This window comes from Olea europaea, unplaced genomic scaffold (genome assembly GCF_002742605.1).
Source record: "Olea europaea var. sylvestris unplaced genomic scaffold, O_europaea_v1 scaffold476, whole genome shotgun sequence".
In the NCBI taxonomy this organism is placed as follows: Eukaryota; Viridiplantae; Streptophyta; class Magnoliopsida; order Lamiales; family Oleaceae; genus Olea; species Olea europaea.
This window is the reverse complement of record NW_019263072.1, coordinates 390127-412735: the sequence shown is the minus strand read 5'-3', so window position 1 is coordinate 412735 and position 22609 is coordinate 390127. Positions and strand designations below refer to the sequence as shown.

The following is a 22609-nucleotide window of genomic DNA, read 5'->3' as shown; positions in this document are numbered from 1 at the left end:
GTGGTTGATTTGCATTTTCATTTTCAAAACGATTTTTAGTTCCCCCCCGAAAACGGCCCGTTTTTCACGTTTTCGACATTTATAACTAAAAATTCTGAAAACGATAAAAAGTCGTTTTGCGTTTCAATTATAAATTTTAACTCGTTTTCGAAAATGTGTTTTCGAAAATATTTTCGAAAACGACGGACCAAACGCGTTTTCCGCGTTTTCGAAAATGAAAAATAGAAAATGGGCCCAAAATGACAAACCAACCACAACCTAATTGTCAAGAAAGTATTTCGTATCAAACAAGCTAAAAAGTGAAAAATGATGGGATAATATCCATCTTCCATGGAAATTTTGGCCTATCAAACAGGCTCTTGTATTTCGGCCTGAATAACAGCAAAATGGACATTTTGGAACATTACGGACATTTCTTACAATCTCCTCGTCCTTTTTTTATCCATCGATCTAATCAATCTGTAGAAAGTTTGAAGCAAAGTGACTGACTGAAACATTACGGAGGCAATGAGCTTATTGCAATTCTTCCCCCAAACCCAAATTTCTCTTCCTCCTCAGTGTACCCTTCCATATTCCTGCAATTTTCAACATTTACTGCCCCACTGCAACAAAAGCAATGCCAAAAAATCTATTCATTCAAAAACGAAACCAGCCAAATCTGTTTTGTGCTCGTCACAACAACAACAGCGAGTAGAAGAACACAATGAAGAAGAAGAAGAATTCCATTTGCTGACTTCCATTCGGAGCAGTTATAACAACATTGTAATCCTCGACACTCCTAAATCTCTGCTTCTGCTTCTCGATTCTACCAGTATGTATACTTTCCCTCTGCTCAATTAGTGGTCTTTCTTTCTTCACTCAACGGGTGGGTCGTGTTTTTCCGAAACTGTATGCTATTGATTAAATTGGATGTACATACTCTGGAATTCTGTTTCATGCCTGCAATTGTTGTACTGTTGCAGATAATGTTCACAGCATTCTTAACAAAGGAAGTAAATGGACTGGTTCATATTGGGTATGTTTATTATCTCCCACTGCCAAAATTACTCATTCCTTTTCTTGGTTCATCTATGTTCAAATCACGCTTTCTGTCCTTGATTTGCAAATGGCAACATAGATAAATGATAAGATAGTTCCGTTTTTCTTATTGCCAATGATGTATAGTAGGAGCTCCAAGAAACTGACTAAGCTTATCTACTGCAATAACAAATGTCTGGTTATGTCACTTTAAAGAGCATTTGTGGCACTTCGATACATGGTAGGATACTGAAGAGCCTATTCACTCAAAACTTTATTATGACCTCGTCGTTTTTCTGGGCTTTGCATTGAAGTTTATTTTAAACACTTCTCTGTTTGCAAATCAAGAAAATTTTGATTCCTACTGCAAAATGCCTCTTAATACTGTTTGGGATTTGTGTTCTACGTCGAATCATCTAATGACTTATCAAAAATAACATTCTGGGTTTTCTGTTGCTTTCAGGAAAGATGAGATGAAAATTGCGTGAGAAATAACTTGCTTTGTCATGTTCTAAGTGGCTCTTATCATTCATTATTCATTGGTTGAATGGTTTTTCAAATATGTTTCTCTAATTGAAAGAAGGTGTAGTTGGAGAAACTATATAACCTGTTTACTGAAAAAATATTTTCGTTTTATATGAATTTATTAACAAGTTTCACCTCCTATGTTCAAACTTCATAAGGTATTAATGCATTTCAAATACAGGATGAGTTTGCTACCTTGCCACCTGTGGTTCCAAGGGGTCCCATTGCAATATTTGGCTTGGTAATATAGCTTTTCTAGTCTTCAATGTTGAGGCACGTGATTTCGATATTTACAGTAAATTTTACGGGAATAAAACTCATAAAACGGTAAATTGGATGAGATGAAAATTGCATGAGAAATAACTTGCTTTGTCATGTTCTAAGTGGCTCTTATCGTTCATTATTCATTGGTTGAATGGTTTTTCAAATATGTTTCTCTAATTGAAAGAAGGTGTAGTTGGAGAAACTATATAACCTGTTTACTGAAAAAATATTTTCGTTTTATATGAATTTATTAACAAGTTTCACCTCCTATGTTCAAACTTCATAAGGTATTAATGCATTTCAAATACAGGATGAGTTTGCTACCTTGCCACCTGTGGTTCCAAGGGGTCCCATTGCAATATTTGGCTTGGTAATATAGCTTTTCTAGTCTTCAATGTTGAGGCACGTGATTTCGATATTTACAGTAAATTTTACGGGAATAAAACTCATAAAACGGTAAATTGGTAGATCAGGTTAAAACTATCTTTACTTTTTCAGGGTGGAGGAACGGCTGCTCATTTGATGCTTGAATTGTGGCCTTCATTGCTGCTTGAGGGCTGGGAGATAGATGAAATTGTAATAATGCTCTCTTTCTATTTTGGAATTACTTGGAACAACAATGTTAGATCATTTTGGAACTCTTTCATGAAATAATTACTTTTCATAAACAGTCTTGTTCATTACCTCTCATTGGGGTGAAAAGCTTGAGTTAACAATCCCATATCTATTCTGGTTTACGAGTAGCATGAATGATCAAACACCTCTTCTATCAATAATAACATTTTGATTTATGTACTTGAAAAGTCAGCCGGCGAAATTGGGAAATTGATTTCAAAAGCTAACAATTTGATTGTTTTGTTTGATAAACAGTTAATAGATAAAGCTAGAGACTATCTTGGGCTGTCTGATCTTGAGAAGCAAAATATGGCTGGTGGAGTACTTAATGTTCACATTGGTGATGTTTTTTCTTCATCTGTTGCTATTCCTGGAGGATATGCTGGTAAATTCTATATACACTGTAGACAAAGACAGTGCAAATATTTCGTCTATATGCTATGTATATAAGCATCATCTATATTTCCGTAGAATGGAAACATTGTGGATGCTTATCCTTTCTTGATGGCAACTCATCATATTCAACAATGAATGAGGTTTAAATTTCGTTACTTTTCAGTGTAATAGTGTCATCTACATCCTTCTGTTGCTCCTTTTTTTTCTTTTTTGGTTGGCTTGACAATTGATAATTTATTCACATCCTAAATAAACAAACACACAACACATTTATATCGAAGGATAAATCTTTTGCTCTCTGTTCATGTAATCAATTACTTATTTCCAGTGCACACATTTCAGGCATTATTATTGATCTGTTCTCTGATGGGAAGGTTTTGCCGCAGTTGCAGGAGGTATCCATTGAACTATGGCTTTAATAATCATTCTTTTTGCATGATGCTCAAACTCTAATAATATCATTGTTATCAACTTTTAATTTTGCAACAAGTCTAATGTATACTTTTATACTGCTCTTATATTGATCCTAGAGCTTATCTCAAGGACTCTTTTGAAGAATACTAACGCTTACTTTCTAAATGACTTGTCATTGCTTCCGTTTATTTATGTTTTATTTTTTGTTTCTATTTTACAACTTAACACCTGTAAATGGATATGTAATATTAGAGTTCTGTGCATCTGAAAACATATATTTCTATTCAACTCTAAAGAATAAAATTAATTCCACCTTAAAAAATAAATAAATGCTGAAACTACTACAATTTATTAAATTTGAGTGATAAATCTAAAATTTAAAATATGAGTTACAGTATGCAATCAAGTTTTAGAAAGTGTTGAATAATTAGAATAATAATTCACAGTTATCATTGCTAAAAATCATAAAATGGAATCGGAAAGTATGGATATATCAACAAGCTAAGCTCTACTTCAATAAATCTGGACCTGGTTGGGTCATTTTCTCCATTTATTAAATATAGAATTACCTCTCCAGACAAGTCCAAGGAAGTTAAATATTTTGCCACCACCTCAAGTTATGTTAATCTATTTCTACATCTTCATTTTTAATCTAGTCTACTAGGATTACATGAATCTTATGAATGAGTGCATCTTTATAAGAAAAAGTATAGAATTATCAAGAAAAAGGAAATATAAAACATTCAGCCTGGGCATTAAAATAAATATCCCATGAATAAGAATAGTGTTTTTATAACAAATAGAGAATTTTCAAACGGTAGGAAGGGTCATGGTCCTTGGGCTATAACATTGCTTCAACCATGTATATGATGAGTGATTCCAATGCATGTTAGATTTACAGCTGATATTGGTATTTAGTTAATGCAATCAACTAACTAGTAGTAGAGGTCTGGAGACCAGATTGAGCTATATAGTGCAAACTCAAGAGGGCATATGGTGAATTTACTGTGAAATTCCATGTAAACTGTGCAATTTTTTTGCTTAAATATTGGATAGACGAAGTTCTTTTTTCTTTTTCTTTTTCTTTTTTTTAATCCTTTCGGCTTTAAGCATATTGAGTTCTTGATAAAATTGAGTTTTTAATCATTTTTTAGTCATTATTTTCTTTATTAAATAAATTCGAAATTTAATTCCTATTTGGACTTAATTTTTGCTATTATCTAGATGTTAATTGTTAATTAGGATTAGTCATTAATTAGAGTTAGTCATTTACTAGGATTAGATGTTAATTAAGCTTTTAAATTATTGTAAATAAGGGCTATAGCCCTAATGGCAAAGGAATTTTTTTTCTTTGAATTGGAATAAAATATTAATTGTTGAGACTTTCTTCAATTTTTATACGTTTTCATTATTTGATATTTAAAATCAACGAATCCAAGTTCTCATTTTTCGTGTGCAATCAAAGAGTTCTTGGTGCCTAGAGTTCCGGTATTCTTAGGAATAAACTGAAACTAGGCGATTGTATTTCAATATTCATTTTCGAATCAACAGAACTTCTACAACATTTTGTTCATATTTATTTATATCGCTTCCGCCTCTCTACATCAATTGGTATCAAAGCAATGTTCGTTCCTAATAGTATTCATGGAATTCAATGACAAAAGTTTGAGGACTATGATGGTCCGCCACTTGAATATCAGTTATGAAGGCACTCCAATTTTTTACAAAGAAATTGAAGAATTTGTGGATGTGGGTAACGATAGTTACGATGGATCCCCAATTTTCGATAAAGAAATTGAAGAATGTATGAATTTATATGATGACATTTACAACGTTTCACCTATTTTTCTGTGGAGAGCTTGATGTCAATGTCTCTAATAAGTGGTCTAAAGAAATCGAAGTTAGTTTTAAATCCCACACAAGAAATTGAAGAATCTTTAGATTTCAGTTATGAATGTCCTCCAAAGCATCATTTCAAGATAGGCTGACGGTCTTCTTGATTTTATTTGTTTGTTTGTCAACATTTACCTTATGAAAGTTATAATAGATTCCTGGTCTTCACTATAGAAATTGAAGAATGTATGAATCTGTGTGATAACAGTTACGATGTTTCACCTGTTTTCTATGTAGAGCCAATGTCATTAATAAGTGATCAAAAGAAATTGAAGTTTGTTTTAAATGCCACATAAAAGAGTCCATGGATCTTGAGATACTTGCTATAGTTTGACCTTTGTTCGAAGAATTTTTTGTCGTATGCCCTATAAATATACCAAGTAAATATTGTTATTACAAGGAATTGGATAAAAAAATGCATTACACAATTCAAGGATGAATCTTTGATAATCGGAGGAGAATGATGAGATTGAGTTTTTGATAATTTTTTAGTTAGTATTTTCTTTATTAAACAAATATGGAACTCAATTTAGATTATGACTTTTAAATTTTTTATTATCTATATGTTAGTTGTTAATTAACGTTAATCATTTATTAGTATTATTCTTTAATTATGTTTTTTAATTGTTATAAATAAGGGTTGCAGCTTTAGTGCCAAAGGAAGAATTTTTTTTTACTGAAATAAAATAATAACTGTTTAGATTTTCTCCAATCTTCAATCCAAAGTAGTATTCGGACATAAGTCAATGATTTATTGATCAAATCAAATACTAGGTATTCTTACAAAGAATCATCGAATATTTTACGGTATTTTTTGTAAATCAACATATTGGTTGCTTCATTTCTACACTAGTTCTCTTGGCGAATTTTAATACATAACGCTAAACCCTTCTCCATTCACGCATGTATCAACATAAGACACCCCTAGGAGCTAACATGGCATTAGAGTCAACATCATACCAGTCAAAAAGAATTTCTAGGTGATGCAGGTCAAAGTGTATGGAGGCGCAAAAACACAGAGTTTGCAAACAATCTTCTAGTTCCTTATGATTTATTCATGAATATCAGGAAAATGGCATCAAAATTTGTTGATTAATGGTGAATGTCGAGATTTTGGACTTGTTGATTTATATAGAATACCCATAGGTGGGGTAATTGAGAAGTTATAAGTTTTCATTCCATAAGTCACCCTTTTTAGCAGACCTTAGTGTTCTTATTTATATAAAGCAACCAAAATCGAAGTGCTAGAAGGTAATCTCAAAATTAACGTTATAGATTTATGTGAGAGGGATAAAAAACCACTGTACGAATACTCAAATTACGAAGCTACCAAAAAGAGTCAGATTGTTTTGTTAGTTTCCCTCAAAATTTAAGCCACATTGTAATTGCTTGGAAAATTCGTTGTTGCAGTGGGAAGTCGACAAAGTTTATTGGTGGTTGTTGTACTCTTCCTGCATTGGTTGTGGATTTGGGTTCCTTTTTCTTAGGCCAACTGGCATTGGTTCCTCTTGCTATTAGAGCCAACTATTCTCAATATGCATCATGAAGTCACACCCATAGGCATCATCCAATAGGACTTTAACAGTTTTGCATTTCCTTTGCGGCATGCTCACAGGAGTGATCGAGGCTCTAACACGAACTTATGCAAGAAATTGCGTTTGGAAATTGTTGTACTCCTCCTGCATTGGTTGTGAATTTGGGTTCCTTTTCTTTGGCCAACTGGCATTAGTTCCTCTTGCTATTAGAACCAACTATTCTCAATATGCATCATGCAGTCACACTCATAGGCGTCATCCAATAGGACTTAACAGTTGTGTTTCCTTGCAGCATGCTCACAGGAGTGATTGAGGCTCTGACATGAACTTATGCAAGAAATAGCATATGGAAACTCGGAAACACAAAAATCGTGAACTTCCTAGTTCCTGTTGACGCTCATGAATAACAGAAAATAAGCATTCTGCTTAGCCATTTTGGCAATTTAAGTCATGCAAAGAAGGCCACGTCAGTCCCTTAATTTTTTAAGACTCTCCACTAGTTCATTTTTCAATTTCCACCTGCAATATAGCTATTAAGTACTCATCCAGTAGAAGGTATTCAGTTTGAAGTTATGGAACATTTAATGCGAAGCTAATTATTAGACATTGCAGCGTCCATTGCACGCCTACCTGAGTGTCACATTCATTCATGCCTATCTTGACCTCCATGCCATGTATGCAATTACTGAGCCTAAATTAAAACGCTGCCAATTTGTTTTCAAAAAGCGGATCCCATTTCATATTTAGGTGTTGAAGCTTATCAACCATCCACCCATGGATAGAGCCACGTAGGCTCCAGTTGTGGTAACTTTCACTCTGGATTTTGGAGGGAGTGTGGGGGTGAGAACTAATGCTACTCTTCTTCATGTTCCCAGGGCCTAAACTACTGATCCCCATTCTCATGTATTAAACACTCTGGTTGCATTGAACGACAAAATATGCTGAGTGTATTATAGTCAGAATATGGCTTCAAAAGCCTTTCAATGTACTGTTGACTAAAGTTTTTCAATAATTTTAAAGTGACTTTATTTCTTCTGCTTACTCTCGGTAGTCTGCTAAAGTAGAAAGTACTTTTTGCTTTGAACATTTTAAAGAATTGATTGTGCAATTGAGTTGGAGATCAATGGATGAACGATAATTTGGTCATGCATAATCACCATGAAATGTTTAAGAACATTGACAATGAGGTCAAATTACATTGTGAAATCAAAATTAGAATTATTGTTATGTGTTTCTAAATGAATAATTACAACCCTATTACATGCGATTTATGTTACACAAGATGAACAAGGAGAAAAATAATCTGCTAAGTTAGGATATAAATCAACCTACCAATTAACCTGAAATCACAATCTCTAATTAATTACAATTTCCATTCCTAACTTATTTCCATTCCCGGTTGCCTACACCCTTCCTCAAGTTGAACTGTAGATGTTGATCATGGTCAACTTGCAGTTGAGGTCATTGAAAATTTATTAAGACAATCCTTTGATGAAGATATTCATAGTTTGTTCCTTTGTATGAAGATATGTCACACAGATAATCCATCTTCTACCCTTTCTTTGATAAAATCTGTCCACTTTTTGGAATTTCTGCTTTATGAAGGTTAGCCGTAAAAGCACAAAATCCAAGTATTATAAGATATGAATTTGGAAATAGGATGGAGAGTACACGATCGAGTTTGTTTTCTTAGAGCAATTGGTAGATTGTTTTTTGGGGATATGGATTCGTTGGAAGGGTTCTCATCATGACCTATCACTAATTTTGACTCTTTTGGTGCCTCGGGTATAGTTATTAAAATCAGACCGTACCGATTGATTTGGACCGAAAATCGTCGGACCGAATAGTGGTTCGGTCTGGTTCAGTGCATTAACTGGTCAAATAAGCTAAGGAATCGGCCAAGATCCGGTTGAACATTAGATAACTAGTCGATTCAAGCTATTCTAAAAGGCAAACCAAACGGTGAACCGATTTTTTTAATAAAGGGAAGTGCAAAATTTTATTTCAATATGTCCTGGATGTGATTGGAACCTGAGTGTCCGGCATGATAATTCCCTCCCTTGATCATATTGGAAACTAATAATCCCTTATAATATAATGTGGGTGAAAGATATATTAGATTTAGCATAATTTTTTTTGTTGCAAAAATTATTTTAATTAAAAATATGGTATGACAATGAACAACCTGTTGTACCACTGACCTAGTGACCCAATGATTTTTTCGAGTCAACAACCGGGTTAGATCTAATAATTGTGGCCTTAGGTGTAAGAGTTTCATTATTCTTTGAATTAATCTTTCTTGAGTAAACTAGTATCTCCTTATCATTTTATTTTCCAATATCTCCCAATAAATTCGAGTTTCCTTCTGTATATAGTAGATTAGAAGGTAGGAGGGTGACTAGCTCTGTATTTAGGTCAGGCAGGGCAAGATTAAATTCCAAGAATTCTCGACTTAATAACCAATCATCACTCAAATTCTCCCCCTGAAGAGAAGGTTTTTGGAAGTAAGGTATTTTTTCGGAGAAGGTTACATCTAGGCTAACAATGACATTTTCTTTGGACGAATCATAGCATTCGTAGCCTTTTTTAGTGGGTGAGTACCTGATGAACACACTTGATTGTACGTTGTTCCGGTTTGTTTCGGTGATGGGAGTGAACGTGTACAAAAGTAGTACTTCCAAACACGAGTAGATTTGAATTAGGATGAGAAGTAGGAAAGTGTTTTTGGAATCTTTGTATAGATGAGTCGAAAGAGAGAGTATGACGAGACATACGGTTAATGAGATATGCAGCTGTTAAAATTGCATCTCCCCATAATGTATTTGGCTTATTTGTTGTAAACATTAAGGCATGAACAACCTCAAGTAGGTGCTTATTTTTTCGTTCAGCAATCTCATTTTATTGAAAAAGTGATGACACATGAACTTTGGTGGACTATTCTATATTTTTTAGGTAGTCTTGCAAAAGGTATTTAAAGTATTCTGTGCCATTGTCATTGTGCAGGATTTGAAGTTATGTTTGAAACTAGGTTTAAATCATAGAGTAAAATTTATAAATACTAAGTGAGCATCAATTTTTTCCTCTAGTAGATATATCCAGCATACCCAAGTGTGGTCATTGATAAATGTGACGAACCATTTTGTTTAGGTACAGTTAGGATTGCAGGAAGTTCCCCATAAATCATGATGAATTGTGTAGATGGTTTGTGAATTTGGAAAAGATGCAGAAACATATTTATACAAATTCACAATTTTCACATTGAAACTTAATTGATTTTTATTAAAGAAATGTGAAGGAAGTAAACATTTTAAGTATGGAAAGCTAGGATGACTCATTCTATAGTGTCTTAACAAAATTTCACTATCCCTAGAGGCAGATGTAGAACGACAACCTGTAAGTTGACTTAGTTTACTTACGTCGGCTTCCTCGAAGTAGTACAGTCCTTCGCATTCTTTAGCACTATCAATCGTCTTCCTTGGTGAAAGGTCCTGAAAAACATAGGAAGACAATTGGAATTGTTGGTTAGCTGACTAATAGATAACAAGTTATAAGACAAATTTGGGAAGTAGAGGACATATTCTAATGTTATGAACTCAGAGATTCGAATATTTCATTTTCTTCAACAGAAGAAAGTGAGCTATCTACAATTTTCACCTTAATATTTCCAGTACAAGTTGAGTATGAAGAGAATAAGTGGTAGAGTCCGTCATGTGATCTAGATGCACTGGAGTCAATAATTCAAAATTTATATTGTGACATGCATAAGGTTTTTTGAAAGTTACCTTTGTGTGCTAGAGAACTAGAAGGAAGGCTGGCAAGATGTTTGAAGGCTAGGGAAGATTTGATAGAGTTGCTCCATTTGTTTGGAGTTGAATGCACAATTCGAGGTAGAATATTTTGTTTCAACTTGGTACCTTGGCTCCTAGTATTTTGCCTTGGATTTCGAGTTCTTCGTAAATTTTTCAAACATGTATCTTCTATGTGATCAGGCCTACAACAATTCTCACACCAATGTCTTTCATATGACAATCTGTCATGTCTCATAATACCTGCCAGATCTGCCACAATCGAGTCTTAATTTCAAAAATATGTGGTGAATCTTCAAAATCGGAGTAAGTTTCTTCCCTACTTCGCAGACATCTTTTGCAGTTAGAAGGAAGAGATATGTCTTCCCAATTGTCTGGCTTCGTTGAATTCCCCAACAAGGTCGTCGCCATGGAATTTTTGGACTTCCACTTATGCAAAAGGGCAACATCGTTTGGCCTCTTAGTCTCGTCAGTAAGGTAAACCTAACTTCCATCCTCATTTGATTACTAATTTTATCGATTGGGGCTACTCTTGAAGTTTCTTCCATTTAATTTCTCCGCCATAAGTTGGAAGGAAGAATTTTCGACTCCATTGAGGCCGATTGAATGACTAGTCTCTACTTTGAAATTTGATGTTTCAAAGGTCGTCTATTTGCTGCTGTTTGCAGGGAATTTCACCATTGCTAGGTCATAGAAACCTTGGCTCCGATACCATGAAATCAAAATAAGAACTCAATGAATAATTACACCCCTATTACATCCAATTTATATTACACAAGATGAACAAGAAAAGGAAAAAATAATCTGCTAAGTTAGGAAATAAATCAACCTACCAATTAACCTCAATTCATAATCTTTAATTAATTGGAATTTCCATTCCTAGCTCTCTGGAGTGTCTTTGGAGTGTTCTTAGAGTAGCTTTGGAGTAGTTCTTGGTTGTTTTTGTACTATATGTTAGTCTCGATCTCTCGTCGTCACTAATTTTCGTAGATGTTGCTCTAATTTGGATTTTTCTTCGTGGGCACAAGTATTGTCACCTTCGTCAGCTTATGGTTGCAAATTGATGCTCTTACTCGCATCGATTTGAGGAGGGATGTCAATGAGATTGAATAAGATTACGGAGATTGTCGAACATTACAGTTAACGTTTATATTATCATTATATTTGTATCATATATAGATAGATTGCTTTTACTGTATTTAATTTGATTTTGATTCTATATAATGAGAGAACCTTTCATATTGAGGGGTATTGAGTCTTATTGAATATATTTGTCATTTCATAAATTTTTAATGGGCTGGAAAAATTAATCTTGTAGACATCCAGATCTATAATTTGTTGCTTAGCATTTCTTGATTTGCTTGCCTTTCTTGATCAGGCTGCTACATGGTTGGAGCTTAATAACAGATTGATGCCCAACGGTCGCTTCATGGTGAATTGTGGTGCTGGCGAAGATGGATTGTCTGAAATCAATGATGCAGTATCACCAAATGAAGATTCATCAACGGATGGCACCTGGGAACTAAATGCTACTATCAAGGCTCTTTGCAAAGCATTTCCTGGACAAGTATGGTGCTTTTTATTCTCTACTTATCGTGCAAGTCCTTTGAATTCAATAATTGATGACTTTTAGCCTAAAAGGAATAAGAGCTTCTAAATACACAAATATACAAGAACAAAGGAATATTATGTGCTTTAATCGCACACTTGTATATTCACATCCTTGTCTTCAACACTATCCCATAAGCTGATGGAGATTTTGGATGAAGTGTATAAGGACAATGCTGCACAAGGCAATTAACTGCTTTTTGGAAAATATTCCATTTTTCTCATGTTACTCACTGGACCTATTGTTTACTTGCTTGATATTGCTTCAAAGAACTAGAAGACTACCAACAACCAGTGTCCAGTAAATTTTAGGGGTATGAGATCCAGATCAACCTTTTAGAGTGGAGACTTATTCACATTCACAAAGTGCAGGGTCTAAGGAGGTTATGGACGTCTAAATCTCTCCTGCAGCCTTGAAACTCAGTTCTATTCTCTCACTCACCCGTTCTTGCACTCTTGCTTTTTCAGGTTTTGTTTGCCTCCTTCCTTAGGTTCCATTGTTCAGTCTAACCAACTCATAGCCCTCCCAGATTCAATGACCTACATCTCACTAGGGTTGGGAAATGCAGAGAAATTGGATCAACAGAGCTTAAATCATCAGAGCACAGGGCTATGCTCACTTTTTTTGAACAATTTTGTCTTTTAAGCCAAAGAGGCTATTGCCTATAACACTTCCTGACTATTTTCCCGAGGCGGAGGTCATAAATGTCTGAATCTATGTATTCATCAGTTTCTTAAAAAATCTCAGCTTTTTGTACACTCATTTGCATTGATAAATTGTGTATACTTATACTACAAATATTTTCTTGCTATATCTAAGGTCCACTAAACTCAAATTTCAAAAACGCCAGGTAAATTGGAAAAAGATGCCAAAAAGTGAGGGTGAAAACTATCTTGCCCTCACAGGACCTTTGACAGAAACAGCTACGTGGTCTGCTGTTCTCCCTCCTGAACTGAGCTCCAGTGTTCACCAGTGGATAACTTGCTAAGTTTGGTGTAAGTGTCACCTTCTAATCATAACTTCAGAGGATCACAACTAAAAGATCTTTATTGAGCTTCACTGGTGTTGTGGGTGGCATTTAATACATGTAGCCTGTAGCTCATTTTTGTATTGGTAGAAGGTAATGTTATAAAGATGCATTGAATTCCTTAGGTACAAGTCCAAAAGCAATACTAATTGGCATTCTCCATTGTAGCTGCATTGTTAATTAGATGCTTAAATTTGATATGCTATTCATAGACATGGGCTTTCTTGATTTGCTCGTGTACATCCCTTCACTGGCTTTTATATGCAAGTTCTGTCATTGGTTTGGTGTTCTTATTCAGTAAAATTGTTGACTGAATGTTTGTTTCTACTTTTATCAGTGTAAGATTAATCATGTGGATCATAGAGCATGCAGTGCTTAATTGAGGAGAGTAGAGGAGCTTTGAGTTGCTATACAGGATCTTACACATCTTTAGAGAAAAAAATGTAGTGACTGATTACACGGCAAATGTAGACAATATCTCCATTGCTGGGGTGACAGTTTAGTTCATGTATAATGTACAGAGTTCTCAGAGGACAATAATTTACCAGATCATACATATTATTGCACAATCATGAAACTGTTTCCTCGTCAGACTCCAAATACGTCAAAGTACAGAAAAAGAAATAAAAATACAAATGTTTGCATCCTTCAAATGCTTGGATACAACAATACAATTGAGTACATCACCATACATAATTTATTCAAACTGGCGAAGTTTTCGTCCTTCGCCTTTATTCACACAAATTTCATAGTTCAGCTGTCCTTAGCAAGGTTGTCTAGCGACGGAAACTCCTCACTTGGCGTGGGACTTCTTCCTCTTGTCCATTAAGCTTAACCAGAGTATAAATACCGGCCCCTGCAAGAGCTCCAAGTGTAGGTGCCAGAAGGTATACCCATATCACCTTGTAATTTCCTGCTGCAACTGCTGGTCCCAAAGTTCGGACAGGATTCATTGAGCCACCACTCGATGGTCTGCCAATTCAAAGAGAGTCTAAACAGTTAGCTGGTGCCCTTTTTTCTTCACGATTTTCAATTACCATTGTTTTCAGGAAGAAGATGAAGCAAAAAGGGATCGTTAACTCACCCCGCAACAAGAATATTAAGCATAACGGTGGCTCCAACTGCTATGCCTGCTAATTCTCCCACCTGTCAACAAGGATTTTGATTACTTTGTAATATCTGAAGAAAAGGAGAAAGAAAAGAATGTTGGTGCTCAATTGATTACTCACAGCGCGGGTATCAGTGGCAACAGCAGTAACCACGAATAGCAGATTGAAGGTTATAAGAAATTCAAGAGCGAAAGCCTGGCCGGTGCTGACAGAAGGGACAGTCACACCACCGGACATGAAAGGATGGAAAACACCTTTGAGTGCAAAAGAAGCACAAATGGAGGCCGAAACCTGCGCTGCTATGTAGGCCGGTACATGAGCCCACGGGAAATGGCGAAGTGCAGCAAAGGCAATAGTGAGAGACGGGTTAAGATGAGCTCCCGAGATGTGACCTGTAGATAAAATCACTATCATAACGGCAAGACCAGCACATGCTGCATTGCCTATAAGTGTTTCAGCTTGATTGTACTTTTGGTTTACGATTGGTCCGGCCGTTGCAGCAAATATCAGGATAAATGTCCCAACAAACTCTGCTCCCAGCTACATTTAACACCAAATTATGTTGACATAGTTAATTCCTTCATTTTTGACAAATTTTAACGAATTTCTGAGTGGTTTTTGCCTCTGTTATTGGGATGAATAAGTTTCAGTGTACATCCTAGTTTATACAACAAAAAGGTACAGATTCTCTATCGATACTCATTACAGAAATTATTGGAGGATTCTTGGCATTTTTCACAGCAGGTATACTCGAGCAAACTAATTCGAAATTCATGGACTGTTGGGCTAGTCAATCAAACACGACATGACTCATTCATTTTGGTTTCAATACGAGTTTATAACGAGGTGGGGCCTTGAGCGACCGGTCCCATTTGACACAACTAAGCGAAGGACCCACTCCACATCAACAATTCACTTCGTTAAATTTCATTTTCAGTCACTGAACTCAGAAGTCTCAACAAAATCTCAATTAGGTGATTGAATTTCAATTGTTTTTCAATAGGATTGATGAACTACAATTTTGTTTCAATTAGATCATTGGACTCAATTTAGCCCAAGTTTGAAAATCATACTTTCAGAAAAATAGAGTTTTGAATAGTGATTTTTAAAAGAATGTGTTGTTAAAAAGTAAAAAAAAAAATTCGAGTTTACATGCAAAATGTTTTATTGTGTGGAAGTGTGGTTGAAAATAAGTCTGTAGAAAAAAAAAGTTTGAAAAGTATGATTATCGAACAAGGGCTTTGTTTCAAATTTCACAACATTTTGGACTATCATCTTCTAAATTGATGAAAATTCGATAACAATATAACAACATATGTTTCAAATAATCACCGCATCAATGCTAACTTATCGTTACGTCACATCATAGAAGCGTTAAAAAAAAATGTGAATTTAAACCTCTAACCTAAAATCATGTCATAATCATACTCCTACCATTTTAATTTATAGGATGCGTGACAAAGAAATGACTGACTGATCATTATTCATATTGTATTCAACAAAGAAAATTAAAAGAGGCAACTGAAAGGTAAGGACCCCATTCCAATTTCCACGTCAATAATCATATATGTTCATATTATATTCAAGAGAGAGAGAGAGAGATCTAAAAAAGTTGAACCCAAGGTTCTTGGAGCATCACGAGAGAAGTTAATCGTGGGATGTCTCAACAGGTCAAGGAACAAAAGTTGTCTGTATAAGTTTCAATTCATGTTTCAGGAATCGAACCCTCACATCAAGGCTAACTATACCTCACTCTTATTCTTTGAACCACTTAAGTATGCTCGAGGCAAGGGAGGGAGAGAGAGATCTAACTGTAACGTAAAGTGGTCTAACCTTGCGAGTAAGAGAGATGTCAGGCACAGAGAAGTCGGTGAGGCTGCAGGTATGTGGTGTACCCCACGTGGATGCATCAACTGGAAGGCACTTGCATCGCGCCATTGATTTTCGATCATAAGACAGCGAATCTATGCGCAGAGAAGACATCAGTGGCGCCGGCGTTCCTGGCGTCGCTGGCGCCGACAATGTCGGTGTTCCGGCTTCGAATTCCGGCATTCCGATTGATCTATAAAAATCAAATCAATAACTCTTTTTTTTTCTTTTTTTTAAATAGTAAGACAGCGAGCAACTGTTCTATGGATATAAATTACATGATTTGCAGGCTTTTTTAGGGCTTTTGCTACACGAGCTTCTGAATCGTACCCAGATCGATAGAAAAAACTCAGTATAATGATAATCCAAAAAGCATTGCGAATCAAAATTATATGAAAAAATTCAACTATTTTTTTTCTTTCTTTTTTGTGGTTGAAGAAGAAAAGTGGGTGTAGTTACATTTTTCGACGATTTTTATAAATTTGTAGCTACGGATTACGAAAATCTAAGAATTCCAGCTTATATCAAAATGACGATCAAAAGATGTATATGCACACAAATAATATTGTCATTTGCATATATTATGATACTATAAAGCAGAACACAGAAGAAGAACAAGATATAGAAAATGGAGGAATGTGAAAGGAAAAAACAAAAACAAAAAAATTGAAGTGAATGTGTGAGATAATTGTATAACAAACAGTTTGGAGGCGATGGTGACGAAGAATGAACGAGTATAAGTAAGGAAGCACAAAATTCCAAGGAATTGGAGAGAGAAAAAGTCAATGCTACAGAGGTACCAAGCTAGGTCCCGAGCTACTCCACCTTCCCGCTGCCGCCCCACGCCATTCATATTATTGATTATAGGAAAAATTGCAACATCGATCCCTAACCTTTTCAATTTTTATGAACTTTAGCCTAACATTTAATTTGTATCAACGAAGGTCTCTAACTTTTCATAATTATGAAATAAAGGTCTAAATGGATAGAAACTATCAACTTGACCATTAGTTTACCAAAGAATTGACATTGACCACAATTTTGACTAATTTAAAAAGGACAAACGATAATTTTACATTTTTTTTTACATAAAACAATTAAATAAAAGACCAAAGAGAAAAAGGAAATTACCCCTAACCACCTCACCCCCATGAAAAATAGAAAGGCCAAGGGTCAACATTCAGCACATCATTCTTTCCCAACTCCCACCCACATCAATGGGGCACAAAGGTCGGTCGCCACCGCAACTTGCAAAGTTGGCACCGTCTCCCAAAAGGTAGTCGACACCACCCAAATATCAAAATCACAAATCTAACAAACTCAACGGAATACTGAAGAAACTGGAACCTTATTTAGATGTGAAATTAGGTAAATTTGAAGCCAAATTGGAGCAATTTGTGACACAAAATTAGATAATTGAGGGGTATACCCATCATCGTCCGGTGTTTTTGAGAGATTTTGTGTTGCCAATTTTGTGAAAACTCATTCCCAAAATCGTCAATTGAAGGAGACAGAATTGTCTCGTTTTGCTCTCAAGGCGGACCTGTATCAATCAGAGTAGTTTTGGATAATGGCTCACAATGAATTGGAGCACCTAAGTAAGGCGAATCGGTCGATAGCGGTGACCCGACCCGATGATCAAATTCTTGGTAAGAATCATCAACTTCATAATGTTTTTCAACTCACGCTTTTTAATGATCTTTTTTAGAATAATTCTACTCCTACAAAGTTGGTGTACAAAAGTGAAGTGTCAAAGTGTGTTGGCAAAATCTGGACCATTGATTTCAAATGATTTAAAAATCTGTTTTTGAAATAATTGGTGTAGATTTGATTTTGTAATCTAACTTTGTAAACCCCCCTTTGTCATTGTAGCATAACTCTCTTTTTTTATGGTCATCTAGGTGTCATTGATGTCGCTAGATTTTTTTGTTCGATTGCAGTCCTCTCGTGGCTTTTATGGGCTGATTTTGATATGCATATGATGTTGTTTATCTAATTAATTGTGTGAGATGTGTTTGTGGAAAGAGGTAGCCGACTAGGGGATTAAATTTTGATGGATTGGATGCAAGCGAAGGTTGGTGATTTTTTTGGTTTTGGGAGGTGCAGTAGAAAATGATGATTTTTATTTTCTTTTATTTTATTATTTTTAATTTAATTTTTAATTTATTTTAATTTGGTTAGAATTGATCAAATTTTAACGTTTTGGTCAACTAACGGTCAAATGGACGGTTTCCATTTTTTTGGACCTTACTATATATTTATGAAAGTTTAGGGAATTCACTGACACAAATTAAAAGTTAGGGTAAAGTCTGAAAAAATTGAAGAAGTTAGAGATCGCTGCTGCAATTTTTCCTTGATTATATTGACTTACTTCATGCATTATTATTATTATTATTATTATTATTATTTGTGTAAATTCCACCCAGGTCCCCAACCTTTTTTAAGTGAAATACTCATGTCCTAACCCACTATTCATTGTAATCATGTCCTCAACTTTTTAAAGTTGTGGCATCCATATCTCTAGCTAATGGATCACGTTTATTTGAATGTTAAATGATCGTATGACAACATATAATATCATACTCAGAAGAATTCTATTAGCCTTCCCACTCCCAAAATCTTGGAATCTAGTTGAGAAAGTGATGGTGAGCTGCATCGTATCAATTGTCAACTACGAAGATCAATTTTCTTTCTAAACGACAACCGACCCATTTGATAGAACCTTGCCTAGCCAATTGAGAGAGGACTTTTCACCTTCACATCCATATTACTACATGATATAAAGTATCCCTTATTGGTGCTCTATGCAATGTATACAACTCTTTCCCATTAGGGAAAGGAACAACATATTCTATAAACGAGAAATTTTGGAATGGAGAATCATTTTGAACAGCCCCACTTTCATTGTGTTGAGAAAAATCATCCAATCCAGAAAAAAGGAAATGAAAAAAGCTCGACCCCATTTTGTCAAGTGAGTAGGAATTCAAACCACTTTGCCTTACTTTATTGGAACAAAGTAAAGAGGAAAGTAGAATGAAGAAAGGAAAAGGATCATGGCGGTCTTGCTTGGTGTATGGGCTCCTAGATTGAGGGTAGAGTACAATATTAAGGGTCTTTGGATGGTTGGACTTCCAAGCGATTTTTCTTTTGAGCATCTATTCACCATTGTATCTTGTAGGAAAACAACCAAAGATGAAGCAAGCTCCTCTAAACGAACATATGAGACAATGACTGAAAATAGTCAGAACGAAGAATTAAAAGAGGAGACTGAGGTTAGACGCAGCAAACGGGAAAGGAAAGAAAAGTCTTATGGCCCAGATTTCCTGACCTGTATGCTAGAAAGTGAACCTCAAAATTATCAAGAAGAGTGAATTCCTCGGAAGGAACTCAATGGAAAGAAGTCATTGAAAGTGAAATAGATTCCATACTGAAATATCATATATGGGAGCTAGTGGATCTTCCTCCAGGAAGCAAACCACTACGCTACAAATGGATTTTCAAAAGGAAAATAAAAGCAGATGGAACTATCGAGAAGTATAAGGTCAGATTAGTAATTAAAGGCTACAAACAAAAGGAAGGTCTTGATTACTTTGATACGTATTCTCCAGTGATGAGAAAAACATCTATTAGGATAATACTTGTGATTGTCGCTTTGCGAAATCTTGAAGTACATCAAATGGATGTTAAAATTGCATTTCTAAATAGAGATCTAGAAGAAGAAATTTACATAGAACATCCTGAGGGGTTTTCGTCACCAGGACAGGAAAAGAAAGTCTGTAAACTGGTGAAATCACTATATGGCTTGAAACAAGCACCAAAACAATGACATGAAAAATTTGACAATGTCATGATTGAGAGTGGATTTAAAATCAATGAATGTGACAAATGTGTTTACGTCAAAGACACTAAAGATGGATATATCATCTTATGTGTTTACATGGATGACATGCTTATTGTTGGTAGTGACATTAAGATGATTGAATCCACTAAAAATATGTTAAACTCGAGATTTGATATGAAAGATATGGGTTTAGCTGATGTTGTACTTGGAGTGAAAATCTCAAGAATATCAAATGGGCTTGTTCTAAGTCAGTCACATTATGTGGACAAAACTTAAGCTTGTAGGAAAACAAGTCGCTAGTGGATGAAACCAATTGTATAAGTTTTATTCAATTACAATAGCCGACTATTGAAATTAATAACCACAAGACAAACAATTTCAATTTATAAAAAAAAAATTCCGTTTCAGAATTTTCCAACGCATGAAAAAAATGTTTATAGGTAGACATTGTTCCTTTCCATAACTCATAAGGGGTCTCTTCCGATTTCTTTCGGGACACCTTATTTAAAAGGTAATTTGCTGATAACACAGCTTCCCCCCACATGTTCTGAGGTAACCCAGAACTTGCGAGCATTGCATTCATCATCTCTTTTAAGGTACAATTTTTTCGTTCATCAACACCATTTTGTTGCGATGAATAAGGGGCGGTAGTTTCATGTATGATTTCGTGTTGTGCACAGAATTCAGCAAATGGTGCTTCATACTCATCACCTCGATCACTTCGCAGCACCTTAATTTTCTTATTAGGTTGATTCTCAACTTCATTCTTATAGAGAATAAATTTCTCTATAACTTCATCCTTACTTTTAAGTAGATATATATAACAGTATTTTGTGTTATCGTCGACAAAAGTAATAAAATACTTGTTGCCACCTCTTGTTTGTACAAGTTTTAGATCACACAGGTCACTGTGAACTAAATCTAGTGGTTCTGTGTTCTGTTCAATTGATTTAAACGATGACCTTGTCAATTTTGTTTCAACACAAGTTTCACACTCATGTTTGGAATCGTTATTGAACTTAGGTATGCAGTTAGAGTTAACTAGTCTTCGTAAAGTATCATAGTTAACGTGTCCTAGTCTATCATGCCACAAATTGGAAGACTCAAGCAAATAAGCAGAAGAACCTGCTTTATTCATTTTTGGTTTCACAACCATTACACTGAGTTTAAACATATCGTCAGAAACATAACCTTTTCCGACAAACATTCCACTTTTTGACATAATGACTTTGTCTGATTCAAAAACAATGCGGAAACCATGCTTATTCAAAAGCGACCTGGACACTAAATTCTTGCGAATTTCTAGCACATAAAGCACGTTGTTGAGAGTCGGCTCCTTTCCCGAGGTCATCTTCAAAACCATTTTTCCTTGACCCTTGACTTCAGAAATTGCTAAATTTTCCATGAACAACTTCTCTCCGTTCTCAACAGCTTCGAACGTATCAAACTTCTCTTTATCAGAGTACACATGCCTTGTAGCACCGGTGTCAATCTACCACTTTTTAGGGTTTGAACCCACCATGTTTACTTCAGAAATGATTGCTGCGAGATTCAACTACAACAAAAGAAGAAATTGTGTATGCAGGAATGGAGGTGAGATTTTCGAATGTGTTAGATTGCTGGAGAATGAGCCTTTTATAGGCATATTGCCCATTAATATTGTGACCATTGGGAGTCCATTGGAGTTACTTCACATGAACACTGTGACCATTGAGAGTCCATTGGAGTTTTTTCAGTTTAGAAACTCAAAAGTCATTGGAGAAGGCCAAAAAAAATTGGCAAAACGTGGTCTCTCCGATGGGGCCATTTTTGCCTTGTTCGGTCCAACATTATGTGCGCAGGTCGCGCCCGCACCCAAATTCAAGGTCCTAAGGCCATTTCGGTTCATGATTTGCACCCCCTGCGCACGCACATGGAAAGAGCCTCTATGTTACACATGATTACACATCTCCAAAGCATAACCATATATAAAGTGGGTTAAGTTTCCTTGGTTTTCCTATATGGGATAAATGCATTTTTCCCACAAAACCAACTTCCAATGACCAACTTTTAGTTTCAATTTCTCATTCACCCGAGCTTCATTTTTGGCAAATAAAACATGAAATCGATATTCTCGCGGAGGAAAACACATATCAATTTTGATATTCCACATTGGACCAACGGGTCCCATCAAAAATTGTGCCAAAAATGAACCGCTCACTCAATTTTTTTCCAACAATCCCCCACATGAATGAAAATTGGGAGAGACACGAAACGTGAGACACAAAACTAGGTGATAAAGTTCAGCGGTTAAATCCTGCATAGGATAGGTAGGTGTTACCCTTTGAACCTTCCATTGTGAAAGCACATTTACTTTACTCGCTGACCAGTAGACGCGATGTCCTTGAACTGTTCTGTCGTTTATGTAAATGATGATATACCTCACACAGGATTTTTCCTAACACAATCCAGTTCTCATTGTTATGTTCGTTTTGACCATGAACATATGCTTGGTTCTGTGAGAGTTCTTAAGAATTGAGCCCCACCCAATTCTCTTAGAAGCGGCCCCATTTCTCTCTCACATAGGTGATTTCTTATTACAAGTAACCCGCATTACTTGGCTCGATTTACGGTGCATAAGAATCATTAAAAGCCTATTGCTTAACCTTCAACCTTACGGGCATCACTGTTACATCATAGGAATGGACAT

The 22609-nt window shown here is 35.5% G+C and overlaps 2 protein-coding genes across 3 annotated transcripts; one reads left to right on the top strand and one right to left on the bottom strand.

Moving 5' to 3' along the window:
• The first annotated feature begins 348 nt into the window (after nt 1-348).
• On the top strand, nt 349-13329 carry LOC111388222 (probable polyamine aminopropyl transferase). 2 transcript variants are annotated; one of them, XM_023012911.1, is made up of 8 exons: nt 349-811; nt 963-1015; nt 1724-1783; nt 2305-2382; nt 2677-2806; nt 3160-3212; nt 11844-12032; nt 12542-12756. In XM_023012911.1, the coding sequence occupies exons 1-8, from the start codon at nt 508-510 to the stop codon at nt 12581-12583; spliced, it is 909 nt and encodes a 302-aa protein (XP_022868679.1). In that variant the 5' UTR covers nt 349-507; the 3' UTR covers nt 12584-12756. The 2 variants fall into 2 exon arrangements, with proteins under 2 accessions (XP_022868679.1, XP_022868678.1); XM_023012910.1 differs by lacking the exon at nt 12542-12756 and adding an exon at nt 12925-13329 and having other exon boundaries at nt 350-811.
• Nucleotides 13330-13548: 219 nt separating this feature from the next.
• Nucleotides 13549-16887, bottom strand: LOC111388223 (probable aquaporin NIP5-1). Its single transcript, XM_023012912.1, has 4 exons — nt 16044-16887; nt 14331-14750; nt 14186-14247; nt 13549-14073 (listed from the first exon to the last, which is right to left on the bottom strand). The coding sequence occupies exons 1-4, from the start codon at nt 16260-16262 to the stop codon at nt 13878-13880; spliced, it is 897 nt and encodes a 298-aa protein (XP_022868680.1). The 5' UTR covers nt 16263-16887; the 3' UTR covers nt 13549-13877.
• Nucleotides 16888-22609: the final 5722 nt, after the last annotated feature.

What these genes read in the sequence shown, in the direction of transcription:
- LOC111388222 (XM_023012910.1), top strand. Translation starts at nt 508, where the DNA reads ATGAGCTTATTGCAATTCTTCCCCCAAACCCAAATTTCTCTTCCTCCT. An exon ending in GCTGGGAGATAGATGAAATT is followed by an intron (nt 2,383 to 2,676) that starts GTAATAATGCTC and finishes TTTGATAAACAG; the next exon opens with TTAATAGATAAAGCTAGAGA. An exon ending in TATTCCTGGAGGATATGCTG is followed by an intron (nt 2,807 to 3,159) that starts GTAAATTCTATA and finishes CACACATTTCAG; the next exon opens with GCATTATTATTGATCTGTTC.
- LOC111388223 (XM_023012912.1), bottom strand. Translation starts at nt 16,262, where the DNA reads ATGCCGGAATTCGAAGCCGGAACACCGACATTGTCGGCGCCAGCGACG. An exon ending in ACATCTCTCTTACTCGCAAG is followed by an intron (nt 14,751 to 16,043) that starts GTTAGACCACTT and finishes TGTTAAATGTAG; the next exon opens with CTGGGAGCAGAGTTTGTTGG. An exon ending in TTGCCACTGATACCCGCGCT is followed by an intron (nt 14,248 to 14,330) that starts GTGAGTAATCAA and finishes CCTTGTTGACAG; the next exon opens with GTGGGAGAATTAGCAGGCAT.